The sequence below is a fragment of the Neovison vison genome, chromosome 8 (genome assembly GCF_020171115.1).
Source record: "Neovison vison isolate M4711 chromosome 8, ASM_NN_V1, whole genome shotgun sequence".
Taxonomy (NCBI): domain Eukaryota; kingdom Metazoa; phylum Chordata; class Mammalia; order Carnivora; family Mustelidae; genus Neogale; species Neogale vison.
The window spans coordinates 13,164,346-13,183,983 of NC_058098.1; the positions used below are offsets into that span (position 1 = coordinate 13,164,346).

General features: G+C 48.0%; 1 protein-coding gene across 9 annotated transcripts in view; it reads left to right on the forward strand.

Annotated features, from left to right (window-relative positions):
• The window catches only part of ZMYND8 (zinc finger MYND-type containing 8), a 139,054-nt gene that overhangs the window by 16,196 nt on the left and 103,220 nt on the right, over positions 1–19,638 (forward strand). For 2 of the 9 annotated variants that reach the window (XM_044262892.1, XM_044262899.1), the window contains exons 1-3: positions 763–803; positions 1,497–1,730; positions 10,595–10,665. In XM_044262892.1, coding sequence (XP_044118827.1) covers positions 1,717–1,730; positions 10,595–10,665 — 85 coding nt within the window. In that variant the 5' untranslated portion in view covers positions 763–803; positions 1,497–1,716. The other 7 variants (XM_044262895.1, XM_044262888.1, XM_044262897.1 and 4 more) reach the window with 7 other exon arrangements.

Here is a 19,638-nt window from a genome sequence, read left to right on the forward strand (position 1 = left end):
TGCCTTTTCTTTCTCCGGGTATAGACCAACTACAAAGGCAGCTTTCGGGAGGAAACAGGCAAAGACCTCCTAATACTATTGAAATGGGTGGAATTATAAGTAGCTCTGAAAAACTAGTTAATATTTTACTGGGGAGCAGTGCCAGAGATGGGGGTGGGGGGCTGCCAAGAGTAGGTCTGTGTGTGAAGTCGCTATTCCATCTGCCTTAGGGGACGAAAAGAAGCCGTTCTCTGTGGAAATAAATTTAAGCAAGAATCCTTATAAAGCTCATGGGATTTGTCTGCCCACCGAGGGCCCAGTTCCCCAAGAACACACATACAGGGATGATTGTAGCAGGAAGGGCTAAGCTGTGGGTGTAGGCCTGGCTAATAATGGGGGTTCTTGTTCCCTCGCTGGGCTTGACATCTTTCTTTCTCCCTCTGGATTTAAATGGCTTCTCAGACCGAGAGGCACTGCCTGTGCCCTGGATTCAGAAGGTACACGCCTCCTTGGGAAGCAAAGGCGAGAGACAGCGGCTCGCTCGCTCTCTCTCTTTCTGCATCTGCCGGGAGAGCTGCAGCTGGTATTTTTCCACAGGCCTTTTTTGCGATCTCAGGGCCTAGTTTTTCCCAGCCAGGCCCAGAGTCCGAGAGAGGGTTAATAGGCAGGAAGCTGAAGGCATTGCAGACTAATACGGAAGTCAGATTTTTGTTTAACTGACAGGTTTAGCAGGCCTCCGTGGTGGGGGAGGGGGCCGGGAGGGGAAGGGAAGTTTGTAGATCTAGGCATGTGGCCTGCTAGGAGCGCATTGGGCTTTTCTTAGGGTAAGGACGGAGAGGGGGGCCCCCATTGGCATCCTGGCAGGGAGGCAGGAACCCATTTTGGTTTTCCTTTGAGTCCTGGGTGAGGGGGGGTGGTGAGAAGTTAGATTCTCCGCGGGCAAATGGCTCTCTGGCCTGCTTTTCCAGGAGGCGTTCTGACAATGACTATGCAAACTTGACCACTCTGCTCCCCCCCTTCTCCCCAGCAGCCTGAGTCCTCTCCTCTGAGAAGCCAGGGCTGCCCTGCAGCGATTTCCGGGGCTCGGCGGTCCTGTCTGTGTTCCCTCAGCTCCTCAGAGGCCTGCCTCAAACCCCTTTTTCTTAACCCCCGCTGGCTGTTTTCCTGGGGCTCCCCACTCCTCCGCTTCCCTCTGCCGTCCCCCGCCCCTCCCCCCCTTCCGGGGTGGGGGGAGAACCACTCTGCTGGATTGTTCTAGAAAAGGGCCAGGCTTCCTCCCAGCCAAGAGCCGCTTCTGTGGGGGCAGGTGAGGGTGAGCCCTTTCAGCTCACCCCAAAAACTCCCTTCCCAGTGGCATCCGGGCCTCAGGCTTTGCTGGAGCAGGTCAGGCTGGCTGCACTGGTTTGCCCGTGCCGGGAAATCGAGCCAGGGTGTGGGAGAAGTGCGTCTGGGGGCCCCTTTCCCAAGTTTTTCTTGCAGCAAAAGGCCTAGCTTAGCCTGTCTTTTTCTATGCACAGGATGGCTCTTGCTCACCAGAGCCTCACAAAGATAATCGCTCAGGAAGTGTTTCAGCCAATCCCGGGCGGCCTTACACTCCGATTTGCCGGGGCAGCCAATCGGGGATGAGCTTTTATTAGGCGGCCAGATCATCAAGCCGAAGTGCCAAACCCTTTTTCTGTGAGAACTAGGAGCCTGTCCTCCATGTTTTATAAGTATTGACATTACACAGTGTTAACAATGCATCCACAGAGGTAAGCTCGACTTTTTAACCATCTTTTCTCCCCCTCCCTCTGAGACATCCGAATTGTGGGCGAGCAGTGTGATTTCTCTGTGGCTGGCCGTGCCACACTCACCCCCACAGCACTTAGGTTAACTTGGAACTGTTTAGAGAGAATTTTTTTGCTTTCTTGGGTCACATGGCTAAGGAGCCATTAGCCATAGCTTGATTTTGCAAACTGGCAAAGGCCTGGCACACCTTTTCTTCACCAGGACATGGTGTTTCTGGAATAGTTTGAAGCTAGATCCTGGAATGCCAAAAAAGAAGCTTTTTTTTTTTTTTTTTTCCTTTTTCTTCCTCTTCTCTCTCTTTCTCTCTTTCTTTCTTTGTCTCTCTCTCTCTGTCTCTCTCTCTCTCTCTCAGCAGTTCTCCCCCACCCCCCCCCCCTGCACTATTGTCTTCTCCTGTGTCACATGCCTGCTGGGGGAAGAAAATGGAAGGTAAGCAAGCAGGCTCCTCTCCAAGGAGAGCTCATGGCAGACAGCAAAGCAGGCAAGTTTACCTCTCCAAAGAGGTTCTGGGAAGGCTGGAGTAAGTTCTGACAAGAGAGGACGTGTGTTTTAAAAAGAACCAAGCCCTCAGCAGAGCAGTGCTAAGGAGAGAGCCTGGCTCCTGGGGCCTAGGTGGGTGATGGTGTGTCTTCATGGTCTGTTCTCTCCCTGTAGGGCTGCTGCACTTCCAACTACATTGTTCAGCCTTTTTTCCTGACTTCTGTTGATACAGAGTGTTCTTCTGCAAGCCAGCCTACAGCCAGCAAATGTTTCTGAAAGTGTTTTCTAGGCTTTGGAGGAAGTTTTTGGAGTAGGGATGGGGATGGGGGGGGCTGTGTGTAGAGGGGGAGGGAGCTTGGACAACATCCTGCAACAAATCTGTGAGGACTCTTTTTGAATTCCTCAGCTTTCTACTCTTGCATGATTTTCAATGAACTAATGCATCTTTTCTCCTTGTTTTCATTTTCTTTTCCCTCTTTTACATTGTATCCTCCTCTGCCCTCCTGGGTGATGGAGCGCAGAGGAAATAAAATCCTATCTGTGGCTCATAACGGCATTCCATATTCAGTTGTTGGGTTGTGTTGTTGTGTGTGTGTGTGTTTAATAATCCCATGTAACTGTTTAAAAAAAATTTCCTTTTTGATCAAGTCCCAAATCTGCCAGCCTGTTCTCTCTTCTTAACTGTGGGAAAATGAGACGGTTGCTTGAACATTTGTTGGGTAAGTAAAGCAATCCATTTCCTCTGTGACCATGTATAAAGAGTTGGCGGACACTTGGGGTCTGTTTGTAACAGAGGGTCTTGGCTACAGCAATTGGAGGTGGTGGTGTGTGTGGGGGGCTTTCATTAGCAGGAACCAAATAAGGGCTTTTTAATAGTGTCTTGATTTTAGGTGACTGTTTGAATCCACTGTTTTCCCTGATAACCTGCTGCTAGGATTGAAGATCACACTTCCTGTTTACCCTCAGACAGGGGAGAAGTGTTCAGTTCATTGTGACTTGACTGGAGACCTTTAATTGGGATTGTGTGGATGTTAGCTAGAACTCTGGGTAGGTGATCTGCTTGTGAAATGTAACGACAGTGCTTGTTCTTAGTGTCACAGAGCCTGAAACATGGGTGAGGGCAGAACCTGGGAGTGGTGCTGGTGTGTGGGGGCAGGGATGTCAGCACTCCCTTTTAGGGTACTTGTAGTGTAAAATCCCACCCACCACCAAACTTGGTTTGCTTTGGGACTCCTTGCACAACAGATTTGGCCTCTTCCCAAGCCTGACCCACACATCTGTATGCACGCTTGCCTTTACTTATGATTTATTTCTCACTTTTTACACTTCCCCTGATCTCTTAATGCTGTAGCTAGAACTTAAGAGTGGGGAAAAAAAAGTAGACGCTTGTTTAGTGTTAGGTTCGGAATTTGCCCAGAAGTTCACTACATAAATTTCCAGCCTGGAGACCAATCTCCATGACTGTAAATGCTGGAAATACATTCAATTGTTGTTTTATGCCAACTTTATGGAGTCAGTAATCTGTTTTCCTTTAAGTTAGTGTCCAGGCACCCACCTTTTAGCATCAGTAGGAAAAAGGCTCATTTAATAATGAGAAATGTACCAGTTCTGAGTTAAGAGAAGTCAGTGCGAGGCCAGCTTTTCGAGTTAAGAAGTGCAGGCAGTTAATGATGTTGTGTACTTAAAACTGAACAGTGCTACTACCCCACACAAGTCAGTCCAGACACTTAGCTATTTTCTTTGTTCTTATCTCCTGGCTGTAAATGGAAATTACATATTGAGGTTCTTGTGGCCTCCCTAGAAGTAGTATCTAATCACAAGATTCCTGGTTTGGTGCCTTCAACGTTTGCATAATGGTGTGTTTGTTGGGCTGGAAGGAAACCTAAGGGCAAGGCATTTGTCCTTTAAAAACTTGCATTAAAATGGCTCCCACAGGTTTGTAAAGCCAAGGTCTGTTTTCATATGTGCAGTCCCAGCAAGTTCCCAGCCCTGGACCAAGCTGGCCGCTTTCCTCTGGTACTGTGGCCACCACCAAGCATGAGTCTGTAAAAAGTTAATTGCTTCCAAAGTAGCTTATTTCCCAGTTTCACTAAGTGTGTGTGTGGGGGGATGTTTGCATTGCAGCAGGACTAGGTAGGGACAGCAGTGCTGGCTTACAGTGCAGCCCAATGGGGCTCCTCTCTCCAGCCTTTGAACCAATAGACTTGGAGGAAAGGTTACAGATTGACAATTGGAGTGGCCAGACTGAGAAGGGGCCTTCTGGAAGTTTCTACCATCTTTGTTCCTTTTAGGAGAAGCCTCTCTGCCAAGCTGAAGAGTTTCCTACATTCCAGTCCCTGGGCATTCCCTCCCCACCGCCCACTGCCCATCCCCCACCACCCCCTTTTCCTTTTTTACATCAAGGTAGATTGATCTTCTGCCCCAGTTATAAATTTCAGAGGGAGGCACGGAACTTGGGCTGTTTCCCGTTTTCCTTCTGCCTCCTCAGTCCCTAAAGAGGATGCATCACAGCTGCAAGGAACAGACAGACAACACTGGAGCTTTTGATTCTTCTCTCTCTCTTTTTTTTTTTTCCTTCAAGACCCTCCAGGATGGATTCACTTTTCTGCTTTGGGAAATTAAGTGGCATTCACGTGGGGGAGGGGGAGTAACTGCTTTTATTAGCTCCAGAAAATGGTCAGTGTTCTGTCTGTAACTAGGAATTAATTATATATAATCACTCAGTAAACTTTCTACAGAGTTTTTCTAATTGCTGCGCATGAACATAGTTCGCCTGTTGGAGCTGCGTCCAGTTACTTTTATAATTAACAGCTCAAAAATTTGAGTCAGAAAGAAAGAAACAATGGGGCCTCTTGGATTATAAATTAAGGAGGAAAACAATGGCTTTTTCTCTTTCTTTCTTTTCTTTTCTTTTTTTCTGTCCTGTAACCCCTTTTCTCTTAAACAAAACATTCCCGCTTTTCTTTCCCTGGGAGAACTGTGGGGGGAAGAACTTCTTCAGGTCTTAAATAGGAGAAGGGGGGAAAATGAGTCACATTTTAAAAAGCGGGAATGACAGTAACCCAGAAAACCCTGGAGGCAAAGGTAGGTTTTTAAAAAAAGTCCAACCACTTCCAATGTGTGATCTCTTTGTTTCTTTTGCCTTCTTTCTCCTTCTCTCTCCTGTGGCAGAGGCAACAAACATTTGTCAGCCGCGAGGCCCCAGATCTGGCTTTGCCTCTGGTTGACCCTGGAAAGAAAGGTACATGCAAAAGGGGCCTGGCCACCCCACAGCAGAGACTTAGGAAGGGAGTCCGTTTAGAAGTCCTTTCTCCTTGATCTTAAATGCAAAACAAGTGAGGATTCACCCTTGGCTCCAGGTTGCTAAGGCTCTGCTGCCCTTCCCCCCACTCCCCACTCTCCTTACAGATAAACAAGCAGGCGGGAGCCATGTCAGCAGTACGGCTGGCTTTGCTGTCAGCCTGTCCCTCCTCATCAAGATTACCTACCTACCGGCCGGCGAGGAGCCAACCTCCCGTCCTTGCCCCGGCACAGCCTTGGGCACCATGCCCTCCTTTCTCCCCTGGAGCTAAAAAGCAGTCACCTTGAAACTCCCCACTCAGCGCCAGAGTGGTGAGGCCAATTCTCAGACCTGTACCAGTAAATTACATTATCCACTGCGAGGCTGCTAGTTCGGCCTCTGAAAGCGGGTTTTGCAAAACCCATTGTTAATTTTCAGGGCTCTGTTGGGGGTGGACAAAAATCTGATTTGTGAGTATCCCGTGCATTGGCTCAGCGAGGGTTTGACTGTTTTTTTTCCTCCTCTGCAGACGCAGATTGTCTTTCCTTGAGGTTAACTGTCTTAGGACTGGCTGGGTGTTTGGTGGCCGTTTTCAGGCTTATAAACAGCCTTTTTCTTTTACCTTGGCCTCAGAACAGGGGTGCAGCCCTCTAGCTTGGTTGTTCAGATGGCTGCTGTCCTTGGCACACTTTCCTTTCACCTAGCTCCTTGTTGGTAGGGATGCAGAGCTGGTTTCTAATGTATGAAGAAGGGGGAATGGGCTTCCTCCCCCTCCCCAGCTTGCTCCCTTTAACATTTTTGCATTTGTGGAGACACCTGTCTTGCCTGCCTTTTAAGCCACAGGGCTGCAGAATTCCTAACCTCCCACCCACCTAATTTGAGGGCAAGGGGGCCCCCATCTTCAGAGCCTCGTGTGGAAGGCTCAGGATCTAAAAGGAAAGGGTTTTCCTCAGGAACCTGTGACTTCACAAACTCCCCCTGTCATTGCAGATTTTTTTTTTCTTTTTTTTTTAAGCTTCTAAACGTTGGGTTGTTGGTGTCCTTTGGTTGAGCTTTTCCTAGTTCTGATATTTAGGAAGGTGGCTTTGAAACTGGCAGGGCTGCTTCCACCAGAGAGCCGCAGCTATTGAACAACCTGCTACCATTTTAGCTTCGATACAGGAATGAGGCAGTGTTGCCAGACGCCATTTTAAGAATCCTGCATAAATAGCTTAGCTCCCGATGACTCTGCCTGTTTTAGGTGAGTGTTACATAAAGCTGCTCTGCTAACCATTCCCTTCCCCCCACCCCCCAATTAAAAAAAAAATTAATTGCAGATTTAGGGAAGCATGGTTTTCTTATTTTGGTGTTCACTCTTTTGTGATCTAGCAGAGGAAGATGTTGTGTCTTGGGGATTAAATATTTCTTACAGCCTGGACCAGTTTGGTATTTTGAATGAAAGTAAAAAGCTACAGGAAAAGTCCTTGCGAATGATGCATGATTCTTGGAATTGCTGTGCGATGAGAGCTTCCTCTGTAGAACAGAGTCTTGTGCATGCTGGTTATATATTCTAGCTGGGTTGGATATTCTTGGTTAAAAGTCAAATAGTAGGGGCACTTGGGGAAAGGAAATGTCTGGGCATTGTGTATCCAGGCTTTTTTTTTTTTTTTTCTTTTTTCTCTCCTGTCAAAACTAGATGGTTTTTTCTTTCTTTCTCTCTCTCTTCTGGAAAAGTGTTGAGAGGATGGCATTCCTGGGACTTACAGACCAGCCCCGAGTCCTCAGAATTAATAATCAGAGGGCTTAAAACATCTTGGAGGTGATGCACTTCTTCTGCAACTTTTAATTGCTCTTTTTCAATGCGTGCAGGTTAAGAAGCTAGCCTGGGTTTTCTTGCTCAGGCACTGGGGGACACATCTTTTATTCTTTCTGGGACCGGACGGGCAAGTCTTGGTTGTATTTGCAGACGCTGTTATTTCTTCTTTAATTGCCTGAAACGTATCAGTTTGTGAAATCCAGAGGCAAGTGACTTAGGGCAAATGTGAGTGCGAGGGGGGGTGGCAGTGGGAACAGACCCTGGGTACAACTAGTTGATGGTGTATTTTCCTATTGGGGTGAAAGGCTGTTGTTCGGTTTTCAGCTAATTTTACCCTTTTCTTTAGTGGGCCCCCAGCTCCCCAGTGGACCTTAAAAAAAAAAAAAAAAGTAAGGTCAGTTTGAAACAAGGGCTTGTTGTTCCATTGTTTTTGATTTAAATAATTGTGGTTGCTGGAAGCTAGCAGATAGGAAAGATGCTGTGTATTTTCTAAGACTTTAATGTGTTAATGACAAGAGTTCAAAGTCTTTTCTCCAGGTGTAGCTGCCTTTTCTTTTTAACAATTATTGTTATTTGACTTTTTTTTTCTTCCCTCCAAACGACTGAACAGTTTTTAACCTAAATTGACCATGATCTGTGGGTCATTCAGATAGGTACAGATCTTTTCTCACTACCACTTTTGATGTAATAGTCATAATTTTTTTCCAACATACTAGTCCTTAACATTAAACCAGAAAAAACAACAACAACAAACAAACAACAACCACCAGAAAAAACCAGAGATCAGTGGTGTAGAAAAAAGGAAGTCCCTTTAGATGTGGCTGTTCAGTATGACTCATTTTGCATTCTGGTCTTTGCTCTTGTAAGTGAAGTTTTTTTCCCTTTTAACGCAGAGACACTGCAATTTCCTTTAGTCGAATGCAAGTTATTGTGTGTGTGCGCGCGCGTGCATGTGTGTGCATGAGTTCCCTTTGAAAGGATGGCTTGCTGATTTGCGAGAAAAGATGGTTTTCTGAAATTGTGCTTGAAATCCTTGGCTGAAGCTGGTGGTGCTGTTGCTAAAGTTAGGTGATTATGGGGCCCACTTGTAATACTTGGAAAGATAAAACCGCTTCACTTTTCTCCCCTCTTTTTTCTGCAGCAGCAAATAGCCACCACCCTACTAGTTTGCATTTGGCTTCTCAGCAGCATCCCTGCCGGAAGGACTCCCTCTCCTCCTGGGCTCCCACAAGCCTGATAATTGTTCTTGGGAATGCAGTCCTCCATGATCAATACAGTACACCTTGGAATGTTTTCATCACTGCAGAAATCCTTCAGTTGGGTTTTAAGGGCTCTGTTCTGCCTAACTGTTTTATCACTGTACCTTTGGATAGGATCCCAGATGAGCATTTTTCTCTGTCCCTCAGAATAAGGGATTGGTTGTAGGAACTTTAGGATTTCACGTATTTCAGAGAGGGAAGCAGAATTCTAATGGCTAGAAAGATCAACGTTGCTATTTGTTCTTTTCAAGTTGACCATCTCCCCGTCGCTGAGGGCTGCTTGATAGATGTGTATATTTTTTTATGAAAATGTATTTCCAGTCACCCCAGGCAAGAAACCATCAGCAAGTACTCATCTGGGCGGCGTGTGTGTTGCTGGTAGTGTGTGTTTCTGAGTTGAGAATGTCTCTGAAGTTGGAGTAAAAGTATTTGTGCTAAAATCACCTTCCACAAATCACCTCGTAATATTGCATGTTAGCGAAGTGTTTAAATTTAAGAGTCTGCTTCTGATGGAAACCATTTGTGACAAAATGCCGGTTGTTTCTTTGGCGATTGGTGTCCCAGCTTTCTCCACGGACACAGTGTAAATGAAATTGTTAATAGGGTTCCGTATCAGAGCGCTTAATGTGTTAATATTCCAATTTCAAACTACCTTTCTTCTCTCTTCTGGGACTAGTTAAGTTTGAGGTGTGGAAGTTCTAATTTTATTCTGAGCTGTAATTTCTTCCTTTCTGTCTGGTTCCCATCACGAGTCCTCTTGCCCTATGAGACATGGCTCTCTCCTAAAGCCATCTCCATCTGACCCTGAGGTTCCAGGCCTTTTTGGACTCCTCTTTTGTCTTGTCACAGTCTCAGACCACGGACCACAGAAGGGACATTCTAATCCTTCCTCTCTTCGCTCAGCCCTCCCTCCAGTCCTGGCTCTGAGTCTTCCAAATGGAAAATTCCGGCCGTATCAATTGGTGATGCACCCATTTTCTTCATGGTGAATCACAGGCTGATGGAGTTGCCCCTACGAGTACTTTGCTCACATTCATATCACTGCCATGACAGCCTGAAGGCTTGGAAGGTTCCAGCACCTCAAAATATTTTGCACCTGTAAATAAGCAGAACTCTACTGGCTTGCCTGGAAGGTGTGTGTGTGGGGGTGGGGGAAGACATGTGAAGTGGTCTGTACTCTTACTCAAGGGGAGTTCCAGCTGAGAGAGTGAGAGAAGATTCTGGTGGACCTTCCCAGCCTAGGGGCCTGCTTCCTGCTACCCATCCCCCCCAACCCCCATCTCTCAGCCCGTCTCTTAAATAATCCTTCCTCATTCCACTTGTGTGGTGGGGGATAATTAGTCACAGCTCAAGAGTGCTGAATGCTTTCTCTAAGCCATGCGTGCAACAGAGAGGAAACATCCAGAGGATGGGGGGTATGGACACCCCAAGCCTAATTCCTGGGATAAGTGGTTTGAATGTTCTGAGACCAGGCCTTTTGCTTCTAACCTGGGCATATTCTCCCACTTTGCAGTTTAACATATATATATATATATATGTTTTTCCTGTTCTGCCTCATTGGGAGATTGTAAGAATTAGCCGGGAGGGCTGGGAAGTGCTCTCTGCCTTGCAGAATTCAGAGATCAGAACTCGGGGTACCCTTGGAACCACCTCCAACCTGAACCTGGTGTTAACAAGGGGTAACTTGTTTACTTGCCGGCTGGGTTCTCATTGGTCCACGCGGGCAGATTGTAATTGTGTGTCTAAAAATGTGCTTTTTTTGCATCCCCCAACAGCATGACAACTGGAATAGTAATTTGACTTAAAAAAAGAACAACCTAGTGGTTTGAAGAACTCCTTTAGGAGTCTTAGCACATTGTTGAAAATCCAGTGTGTGTTGGGGGGTCCCCCCCCAGCCCTGCATAAGGATGGGGGATTGTCTTCAATGTGGGTTTGTTGTTAGAACTTAACAGTGGCCCCCATGGGGCAAGTTCTCAGTCTACCTAAACGTGAACATAATTTGCTCTGTTTCAGCTTGGCCGAAGAGGAAATAAAAACTGAACAGGAGGTGGTAGAGGGCATGGATATCTCTACTCGCTCCAAAGGTGAGTAAAAATCTTGTATTATCTTATTCCTGAGCAGAGGAGGAAATTGGAATTTCTTTTTTCTGGTTGTCGTGCAGTGAAGTGTGGCTTCAGCTCCGTGGCTGTAACACTCCTCCGATTTTGAGAGGAACCTTTGATGGATGGGCCTAATTTGTGGAGAAATCCCTCTCCTTTTGATTTCCTTTCCCTGTGCGTCTGTGTAGGTCTCTGCCTGTTGGGGGTTGGTATGGGGATCGTCCCCTCCGTATATTTTACGTGTGTATCATGACCAAGGGGTAGGGTAGCTCGCTGCCTCTCTGCAGGGTGACTTTCAGGAATTCACTACTTAAATAGAGAATGTTCTAGAAGCAACCAGAGTGTCCAGCTGCTGCTGGGTTTCTGATTTTAATAACAGGCCTCTTTGGAATTATGGACGTGAAACAAAGTTGGCTCACTTCCTTGGAAAACGGTGGTCTTGGTTAGAGATAAAGAGGAAATGTAGGACTTTCTGGAATGCTGGGGCCAGTGTTTGCATTTAGGACAAAAGTTAGCAAATTAGAGCAAACACGGATGTTTGTTTTAATTTGGAATCTAGACTCCTCAAAATCATCATCTTTTTTTCTTTTTTCTTTTTTTTTTTTTTTAAGATTTTTATTTATTTGACAGCAGAGATCACAAGCAGTCAGAGAGGCAGGCAGAGAGAGAGGGGGGTAAGCAGAGCTCTATGCTGGGCTCGATCCCAGGACCCTGAGATCATGACCTGAGCGGAAGGCATAGGCTTTAACCCACAGAGACACCCAGGGGCCCCTCCTCAAAGTCTTCTAATTGTGGGATCAGTACTTTTCATCTGGTCTGTGTGAGGTTGTAGGAGGCTTCCCAGAAGGAAGTAGTTACTCAGTTTTTGTCTTCAGGGTGTTTTTAGGAATGAGCTACTGGAGCATTTTCCCCATCTTTGGTTGATGAAAATGCTCATTTCCAAGCTTCATGATTGTACTAAGGTGAGGATATTCCTTCGACAAGTCACTGAGTGTCTGCTCCGAGCTGAGGGATACCGGGGTGGTAGGGAGGGCTGGGGGGAGGGTTATTAGACTCTGCCAGAAAGATTGTAGATCTTTCTAGAATCCAGCCAGAGCGCATTATAAGAAGTGGCTCCCTAGAGGCATCTAAAACAACAAAGCTTTTTGAGGCTTTTTTTTAAGATAGCCCTTTCATTTGGTGCAAAGATATGAGGGTCAGATAATGAGGGCTGTGAAGTGGAAGTTGGCTGTTGTTGGGGCCTGGCCTCACAGATGGAGGGGCGGCATGGTTTGGGGGTGTATGTGGGGGTGCCCTAGGTGAGAAGGTCAGGCTGCGGGGGTGGGTGGTCTGTGCCTGGGGAGTGGGGGAGGGTGTGCCTGAGCCATGGAGAGGCAGACTGAGGCACTGTGGCCGGTGGGCCTAGTCGAAGGGCTGCTGCCTCCTCATCACAGCCCCTCCCCCCACCCCTGCTGGGCCAGCAGCACCTGTAATGATCAGGAGAGCTATGGGGAGGATTTGAGCAAGAAAAGAACCTTCCCGAAGAGGGGTTTTGAGACGGTTTCTGATGAGTGAGCATGTCCCATTTCCCTTGTGGTCAGAATGGAATTTGGGACAGGGAGACCAGAGAGTGGGACATGGGGATCTTTGTCCTCCCTGGGCTCCTCACTTGCACACTGTCTGTCTCTGTCCCTTCATGTTCTTACCTTTAAAATGGGGTGTTGGGTCAGATTCTAAGATCCTTCCACCTTGGGCTTCTCTTGTAGAGGTAGCGCTCACTGACCGTATTTACGAGGGCTGTGTTTGTATCAGGAGCCTTTTCTTGAATTATTTTAGTCCCCTTAGGAGGTGGGAGGTGTTGTTCCCACTTTGCAGGTGAGGACGCTGAGGCTCTGCCTAGCAACCCGATAGTAAATATGGGATGGAATCCAACCGAGAGACTCGCTACCGCCAAGGCGGCGCTTCCTTCCTGGGCACTCCGTGCTTGGAATGCCCCATTGGTCGATGTGGAGACTTTTACTTTTTCTTTTCTCTCTCTTTTTAAAAATACTTTATTTATTTATTTGCCAGGGAGGGAGGGAGGCAGGGAGAGAGAGAGAGCGTGCACGTGTGCACAAGGGTTGGGCGGGGGCAGGGAGCAGCAGCCAGAGGGAGAAGCAGATTCCCTGCTGAGCAAGGAGCCCAATGTGGGACTCCATCCCAGGACCCTGGGGTCGTGACCTGAGCCAAAGGCAGATGCTTAACCTGCTGAGCCATCAGGCATCCCTGTGGAGACTTTTCCCAAAGGGGCAGACTCCGGGACCATCCATCGGGGTGGGAGGCCTGCTTTGCTCAGTGGGTGGGAGAGCCGCCCCCTCATCTTTCAGAGTCCCCTGGATCCTCCTGGGTCTTTACCAGCTTGTATCTCCCAGTGACTGTGGCATCTGAAGGGACGATCCCGCTCGGTGCCCCTGTTTGATTGTCCCACTCTGGTGGTCTCCCTCCAGCAGCTAGGGTACGCTTACAAGATGGATCAGATGGGGCGTATCTTGCGAACTCCTTCCGCTGACCTTCCAGTGCCCTTCAGCTCAACTTGGAGGTCACTGTGGCCTCCCTACCTGGGTCAACCCATTTACCTTCATTCACCCTCTGACCTGTTGGGAGTCTACCAGGTTCTCTCCCCAAGTGCCCACCTTCAGCTGCCCACCTCTTTCCCCTCTGGTCCCTCTCTGGGGGCTTGTGTGTCCTTTGTCCTTTGCCGGTCACATGCTGCTCTGGACTCTGCTGCCTCTCTTTCTTATCTCTCAGATTCATCGTTAAGACTCCCTCTCCTGGAGGCCTCTGTTGGCCACCCAGTACGGAGGAGCCATTTCATCATTTTCTGTTATATTTTTAAAAGTAACTTGTAATTTTAGAGCAGTTTTAGGTTTCTGGATAAGTCGGAAGATGGTGCAGAGTGTTCCCATGTCACCTCTCCCACTCCCCGCACAACTACGCACGGTGATAGCTTTTCCCCCCGTGACAAACATCGCATCTAGCATGGCGCCTTTGGCACAGCTGAGGAGTCTCTGTTGGTATGTCCTTACCAGCTACAGTCTGGACGTTGTTCAGATTCCCTTGGGTTTTCTACTGAGGTCGCTTTTCTGTTCTGAAGTCCCACCCAGTAAACCAGGTTACATATAGTTAGGGGTCCCTAAGTCTCCTCTTGGCTGTCAGTTTCTCAGACTTCCCTTGTTTCTGGTGACCTTGATAGTTTTGAGGAGTGCCGCTCCGGTATTTTGTGGGATGTCCCTCAGTTGGGGTTTATCTGATGTCTTCCTCATGACTGGATTCCGGGGGACTCGGATTACGGGTTTTTTGGAGGAAGAGCGCCGAGTAAAGTAGCATTTTCATCACATCGCATCATATCAAGGACACATTAAGAAAGAAGGATTTATGCATTTATATTTAGAGAGAGAGCAAGGTGGGGTGGGAGAGACAGAGGGAAAGAGAGAGAATCTTGAAGCAGATTCTCTATTCATCAGGGCAGGGAGGGGAAGGTGGGGAGTCCAACCCGGGACTTGATCCCATGATCGTGAGATCATGGCCTGAGCTGAAGGCAGAGACTTAACCTACTGAGCCACCCAGGCGAACCCCGGGTGTGCTTTCTTGCTGGTGCTATCGATCTTGACCACCTGGCTGGCCGGGTCAGGTCACCAGCCTCTTTTTTTTTTTTAAAGATTTTTATTTATTTATTTGACAGAGAGAGATCACAAGCAGGCAGAGAGGCAGGGAGAGAGAGAGGAGGAAGCAGGCTCCCTGCTGAGCAGAGAGCCCGATGCGGGCCTCGATCCCAGGACCCTGAGATCATGACCTGAGCCGAAGGCAGCGGCTTAACCCACTGAGCCACCCAGGCGCCCAGGTCACCAGCCTCTTGTGCCGGATTCTTCATAAGGAGGTCACGACGCCCACCCACACCTACTGAGTGGGGGTTACACTGTACCTCCTTAGGCCAGAGCTTGTACCCAAATTATTTGGAAGTCTTCCCTTTGACAGATTTGTCCCTTTTTCCCAGTTATTCTTTACTTAGTCATTTGTAGCAGCAGGACACTGTTATTTCAAACCTTGGGTTGTAGTCCGTTGGGCTTCTTTCTTTATTTTGTTGCTTGAGATGTTCTAGCTCTAAGGGTGTGCCTGGCTGGCTTAGTCAGTGAAACGTGCGACTCTTGATCTCAGGGTTGGGAGTCTGAGCCTCACGCTGTGTGTAGAGATCATTTAAAAATAAAATCTTTGAAAAGATGGTCCAGCTGAGGCCATGAGGAGCCCTTTCATTAGCTCCTGTGTGTGTCCCTTTGTTACCAGTGGGGTTGATGGGTTGGTTGACTAACGCTTTCTCACTTTTAGCCACCAAAGTTTAGCCACCAAAAGATGCACTAGGCTCATCTTGTGTATTTTCTGCCTCGGCCCTGGATTTAGCCAATTTCCCTTGGGCACCCTGGTTCCTTTTAATGGAGCGTAGCATTGGAAACCAGGCTCTGGTTCCTCAGTGTGCTTGTTGCTACGGAGATGTCTCTGTTTCTTGGTCCTCTTGGCCAACAGAGCAGGGCAGCGTCTGTGTGTATACTGACCTGTGTGTATACCCACGACTCTAACGATTTCTCTATCTCCATTAAACTGAACATGAGTTCGTACACTTGTCTCCAGTTCTGATTCATCACATGTGGATCATTGCCGCATTCTTCTCTCCCTTGTCTGTAACCTCTCACTCCTGGGCTGAGAAAGCTGCCTCTTACCATCTGCCATGTGTTTACTGCTTTCTGGTACATTTTAACTCTTAATCATCAGCGTCCAGCTTGATAAACTTAAACACACGTATACACTCGTGGGACCACAACCCACAGATGGAGAGAGAATTGAACATTTATGGCATTCCAGAAGGCTCCTCAATCTCACTCCAGATTTTCTTCATAGCCCTCTCTGTGACCTTGTACTTCCTATTTGTTTATTGATAGTCTCCTCTGCTGGAATGTAGCCTCCCTCCCTCTCCAGGCTCTAGCCTGCGGTGCTCAACCACTCCCTTCTATTTGAGAAGCAGGGTGGCACAGAGGTTTATTTATTGATTTTATTTTTCTATTATTATTTTTTGCATTATTTTATTTCTCAGAGAGAGCACAAGCAGTGGGAGCAGCAGGCAGAGGGAGAGGCAGACTTGTGCTGCTGAAGGAGCCCCGTGAGGAGGACTCGATCCCAGGACCCTAGAAGGCAGACGCTTACCGACTGAACCACCCATGTGTTCTAGTATAGAGATTTAAAGAAAAAAAAAAAAAAAAAAAAAGGAAAAACAACCTTTTCTGGAGCCGGACTCCTTGGGCTCCCAGTCTGGCCTGCTCCTTGTCTGGGTTCTTCTTTTTTTTTTTTAAAGATTTTATTTATTTATTTGACAGATAAGATCACAAGTAGGCAGAGAGGCTGGCAGAGAGAGAGAGAGAGAAAGAGAGGAAGCAGGCTTCCTGCTGAGCAAAGAGCCCGTTGTGGGGCTCTATCCCAGGACCCTAAGATCATGACCCAAGCTGAAGGCAGAGGCTTAACCCACTGAGCCACCCAGGCGCCCCATTGCCTGGGTTATTCTTCACGGTTCAGTTTCCTTTTATCCGCGGGCTTGGATAAACTAGAGCATTGTGAGGAGGACTGAATTGGCTCACATACACGGAGGGCTCAGACCCGGGCCATAGCGTGCGCTCTCAGAAGCGTTAGCCGGGATTGGAATCCGAGGAGGAGGAGGAGGAACCATGAACTTCTATGGATGGGCCTGTCAGGTAGAAGCCTTACTTACCACCTTCTACTGTTTCTCCCATTTTGAACCTCTAGGACGGGGGCGTGGAGAATAGGGGAGCCATGCTCAGACTGTGAAGAGTTGTAGGCTTCCTAGAAGGCCGGCTCGGATAGGCTTCTTGTCCTGTTGGCCTCTCTGACATTAGAAGAAAGTTTGCTGCAGCCGGCTGGGACTGATTTTCCCAGGGCCCTTGTTGTGGTGGGGAAACCATGAGAGGGAATGGAAGGGGTCCCCTGGTTTTGAGGAAGACCTTTCTGTTCCCCCAGGGACCGCCTTGGCTGGCATTCTTTTCGTGGAGCTGAGCTCCTGTCTTGCAGGGGTGGGTGGCCTGGTGAGGGGGTGCATTTGTGTCTAGAGCCTTGGGTCAGGCGCATGGATGACGCTCACAGAGGCCTGGAGCCGTGCTGGGTGGCTCAGGGGGCGGAGAGCTGAGGTGGCGGAGTCAAAGTGGGATGGTTGTAAAGGCTGACTTACCTCTGTCGTCAGTCCTGATTATCTCTGAAGTCCACGGTGGGATGACCTGTACCCAGCGAACTTGTACTGACTCCTCTAGCCCGCTGTTCCCGACACCATCCAGTCAGGATTCTTGGGTTATGAGCCAGAGAAGCCCGTTCTGGTTAATGGGAGCAGGAAAAGGATGGATGGAAGGTGGTCCCTTGGCTCACAGGCTTGGTGGGAAGGCCGGAGGTCCAGGGCTGCTCCGGGGAGCAGAGCCAGTGTATGGCCTCCTCACAGTCAACAGGACAAAGTCCCCTGGGAGAGTTGCTCACCTGGTCTCGTGCATCTGGCCTTTGGCCAGGGAAGGGCTGGTGTCTGGACACCTGGTCCCACCAACTGCCCCTGCCAGGGAGGAGATAGATGGCTCTTTAGGAGGTGACGTGGCCACTCCGGCATCTTGGGAAACCGGCACCGTCATTCCCTACTTGTAGGTGTAGAGCGGGCCCCGAGCTGTCCTCTGCTTGGGACCTGCAGAAACTCCAATAACTGACTCAGGATTCTATAATCCTATTCCCATATCTGGTCCCTATGACCCTTTGGGTTCTCTAAGTTTCAGTTTGTACACCCATGACACGTACTCATTTATTAACTCGAATAATCCCAAGCCAGTCGTTGCCATTACCCCAGCCTGGGCATTTACTGGAGCCTTTTAGTTCTCTGGAGACAAAGCTTTCTAGCTTTTAAGATGTCAGGTTGACATTTGTGTCTGAGGGTAGAGGCTCAGGCACAAACTGGAAGGACTGTCTAGATGTCAGGTGTGTTGGCCACGCTGGTGTCTTCTGAGTACTTAGGTGCCAGATATTTTATGCTATTCTATTACTTCATTGGATTTTTTTTTTAAATCAAAGATTTTATTTATTTGTTTGACAGAGAGATATCACAGGTAGGCAGAGAGGCAGGCAGAAGCAGGCTCCCTGCTGAGCAGAGATTCCCGATGCGGGGCTTGATCCCAGGACCCTGAGATCATGACCTGAGCTGAAGGCAAAGGCTTTAACCCACGGAGCCACCCAGGTGCCCTACTTCATTGGACTTTTGCAGTAACACTGGGATGTAGATGTGTCGTTATTCCCACTTTACAGCCAAGGAAACGGAGGCTCAGCGCCATTAATGGAGTGGCAAAGTGGAGAACTGGGGTCGGGTTTTGTCTTTTGAGTTTCGACCTCTGTACATAGAGCCAAGTGCTCTATCCCAAGGGTGCTAAGTCAGATGTCTGCAAGGTAGATGAGTGAGATGAGCTGACTTGGCGCCTCGGGGTGCTCCAGTCCGTTCTCCAGCGTGGGAGTGTGCATCCATCTGATTGCTCACCAGCAGGACTGTGGCTCTGCCAGTGTTGCCCGGATCTACCCCCCCCCCGCTCCTCCCCCCCCATAAGAACACCTGACTTGGAGATGTGGTTGGTGCAGGTCAGTTTCTCAGAGACCACGTGGGCAAACCCAACAGCACACATCCTTGGGTCAGAAGTGGCTTGTCAGTTTGCATTCTCTGCAGGAGACTGCTCACAGCAAAGCTCCTTGCAGGATTTTTGGCCACATGAGGCATGACTCAGAGCAAGCCCCTCCAAGGCCAGGGACTTGAAGTCTGAAAAATGATGGTCTCTGGGAGTTCACGTCTCCATACAAAGGCTCCCCTGTTTGGGCTGCTTGCCTCTTGATCCTGCTCTGTGTGCATTTTGCGGTAATGACTGTGGTGTGTGGATGCCAGGCTGCCAAAGCTGAAACCATTTTTAAAAATGTCTGTGTAATGTCACCCGCACAAGGGAATGAGCCACTTGGAAACTGTGCACAGATGCAGCGGAAGCCCGAGATATTAAAATCTTGAACAGTATCATTCTTGCTGAGATTTGCCTGGGTTAGGGATATGTTTTCTGAGACAGGATGCTAGAGAAAATACAATTATAGCAATTTGCTAACCAGCCCCAGACCTTAATTAGTACAGGATCCTTGTTCTCACTGTTGTATGTAAATGAAGACTGTTTCACAAAGGGATTGTTTATGAGGATGGCTATGAGATAGAGACCTTCTGTCATTTTTTTTTTCCCCCTAAGGAAACTCTTAAGAAAATATAACCGTAAACATTCTTAAATCACAGTGTGATGCAGCAGTACTGAGAATTTTCTTTTAAAAAATGAGCATCAGTATTTTTAACTGTATTTTGGCTCTTCTGTAGCCCACGAAATGCCATCCCATGTACTGTGCAATGGAAAGCATTTATTTGTGAGTTAGCTTACCAGACTGTTCCTCTCCTAAGAAGGTTTAACATGTCCCGGAACTCTGCAGATGTTGGAGAATGGCTATCCAAATGAGAAATCTACCCTCTCTCGGCCAGAGTGTCATAGGCTGTGCATCTGTTCGTGGGATCCTGTTGCCCTGTGCGTGCAATTTTGTTTTGTGGTTCACTTGTGGAGAACTTTGTTTTTGCCCCATTTTTTTCTTGGGGGGGGGGCATTTCTGAAGCCTGACCCATGCTATTATGTTTATGTGACTTCTGTTATTCTAGAAGACTGTGATCTAAAATGGACCGTTTTCAACGTTAGTTTAAAAAGAACCATGTCCTTTTCTTGCTCTAAATGCTTGTAGCATTAAGGTACCAGGTCTAAGGTCTTTGAGAGATCCTGGCCCCTTTTTTTGCCTGAAGCTTTGAAATAGGTTTCTTCCCTTGATGGTGGGTCCTTTACCATTGGCTTGAGGGGA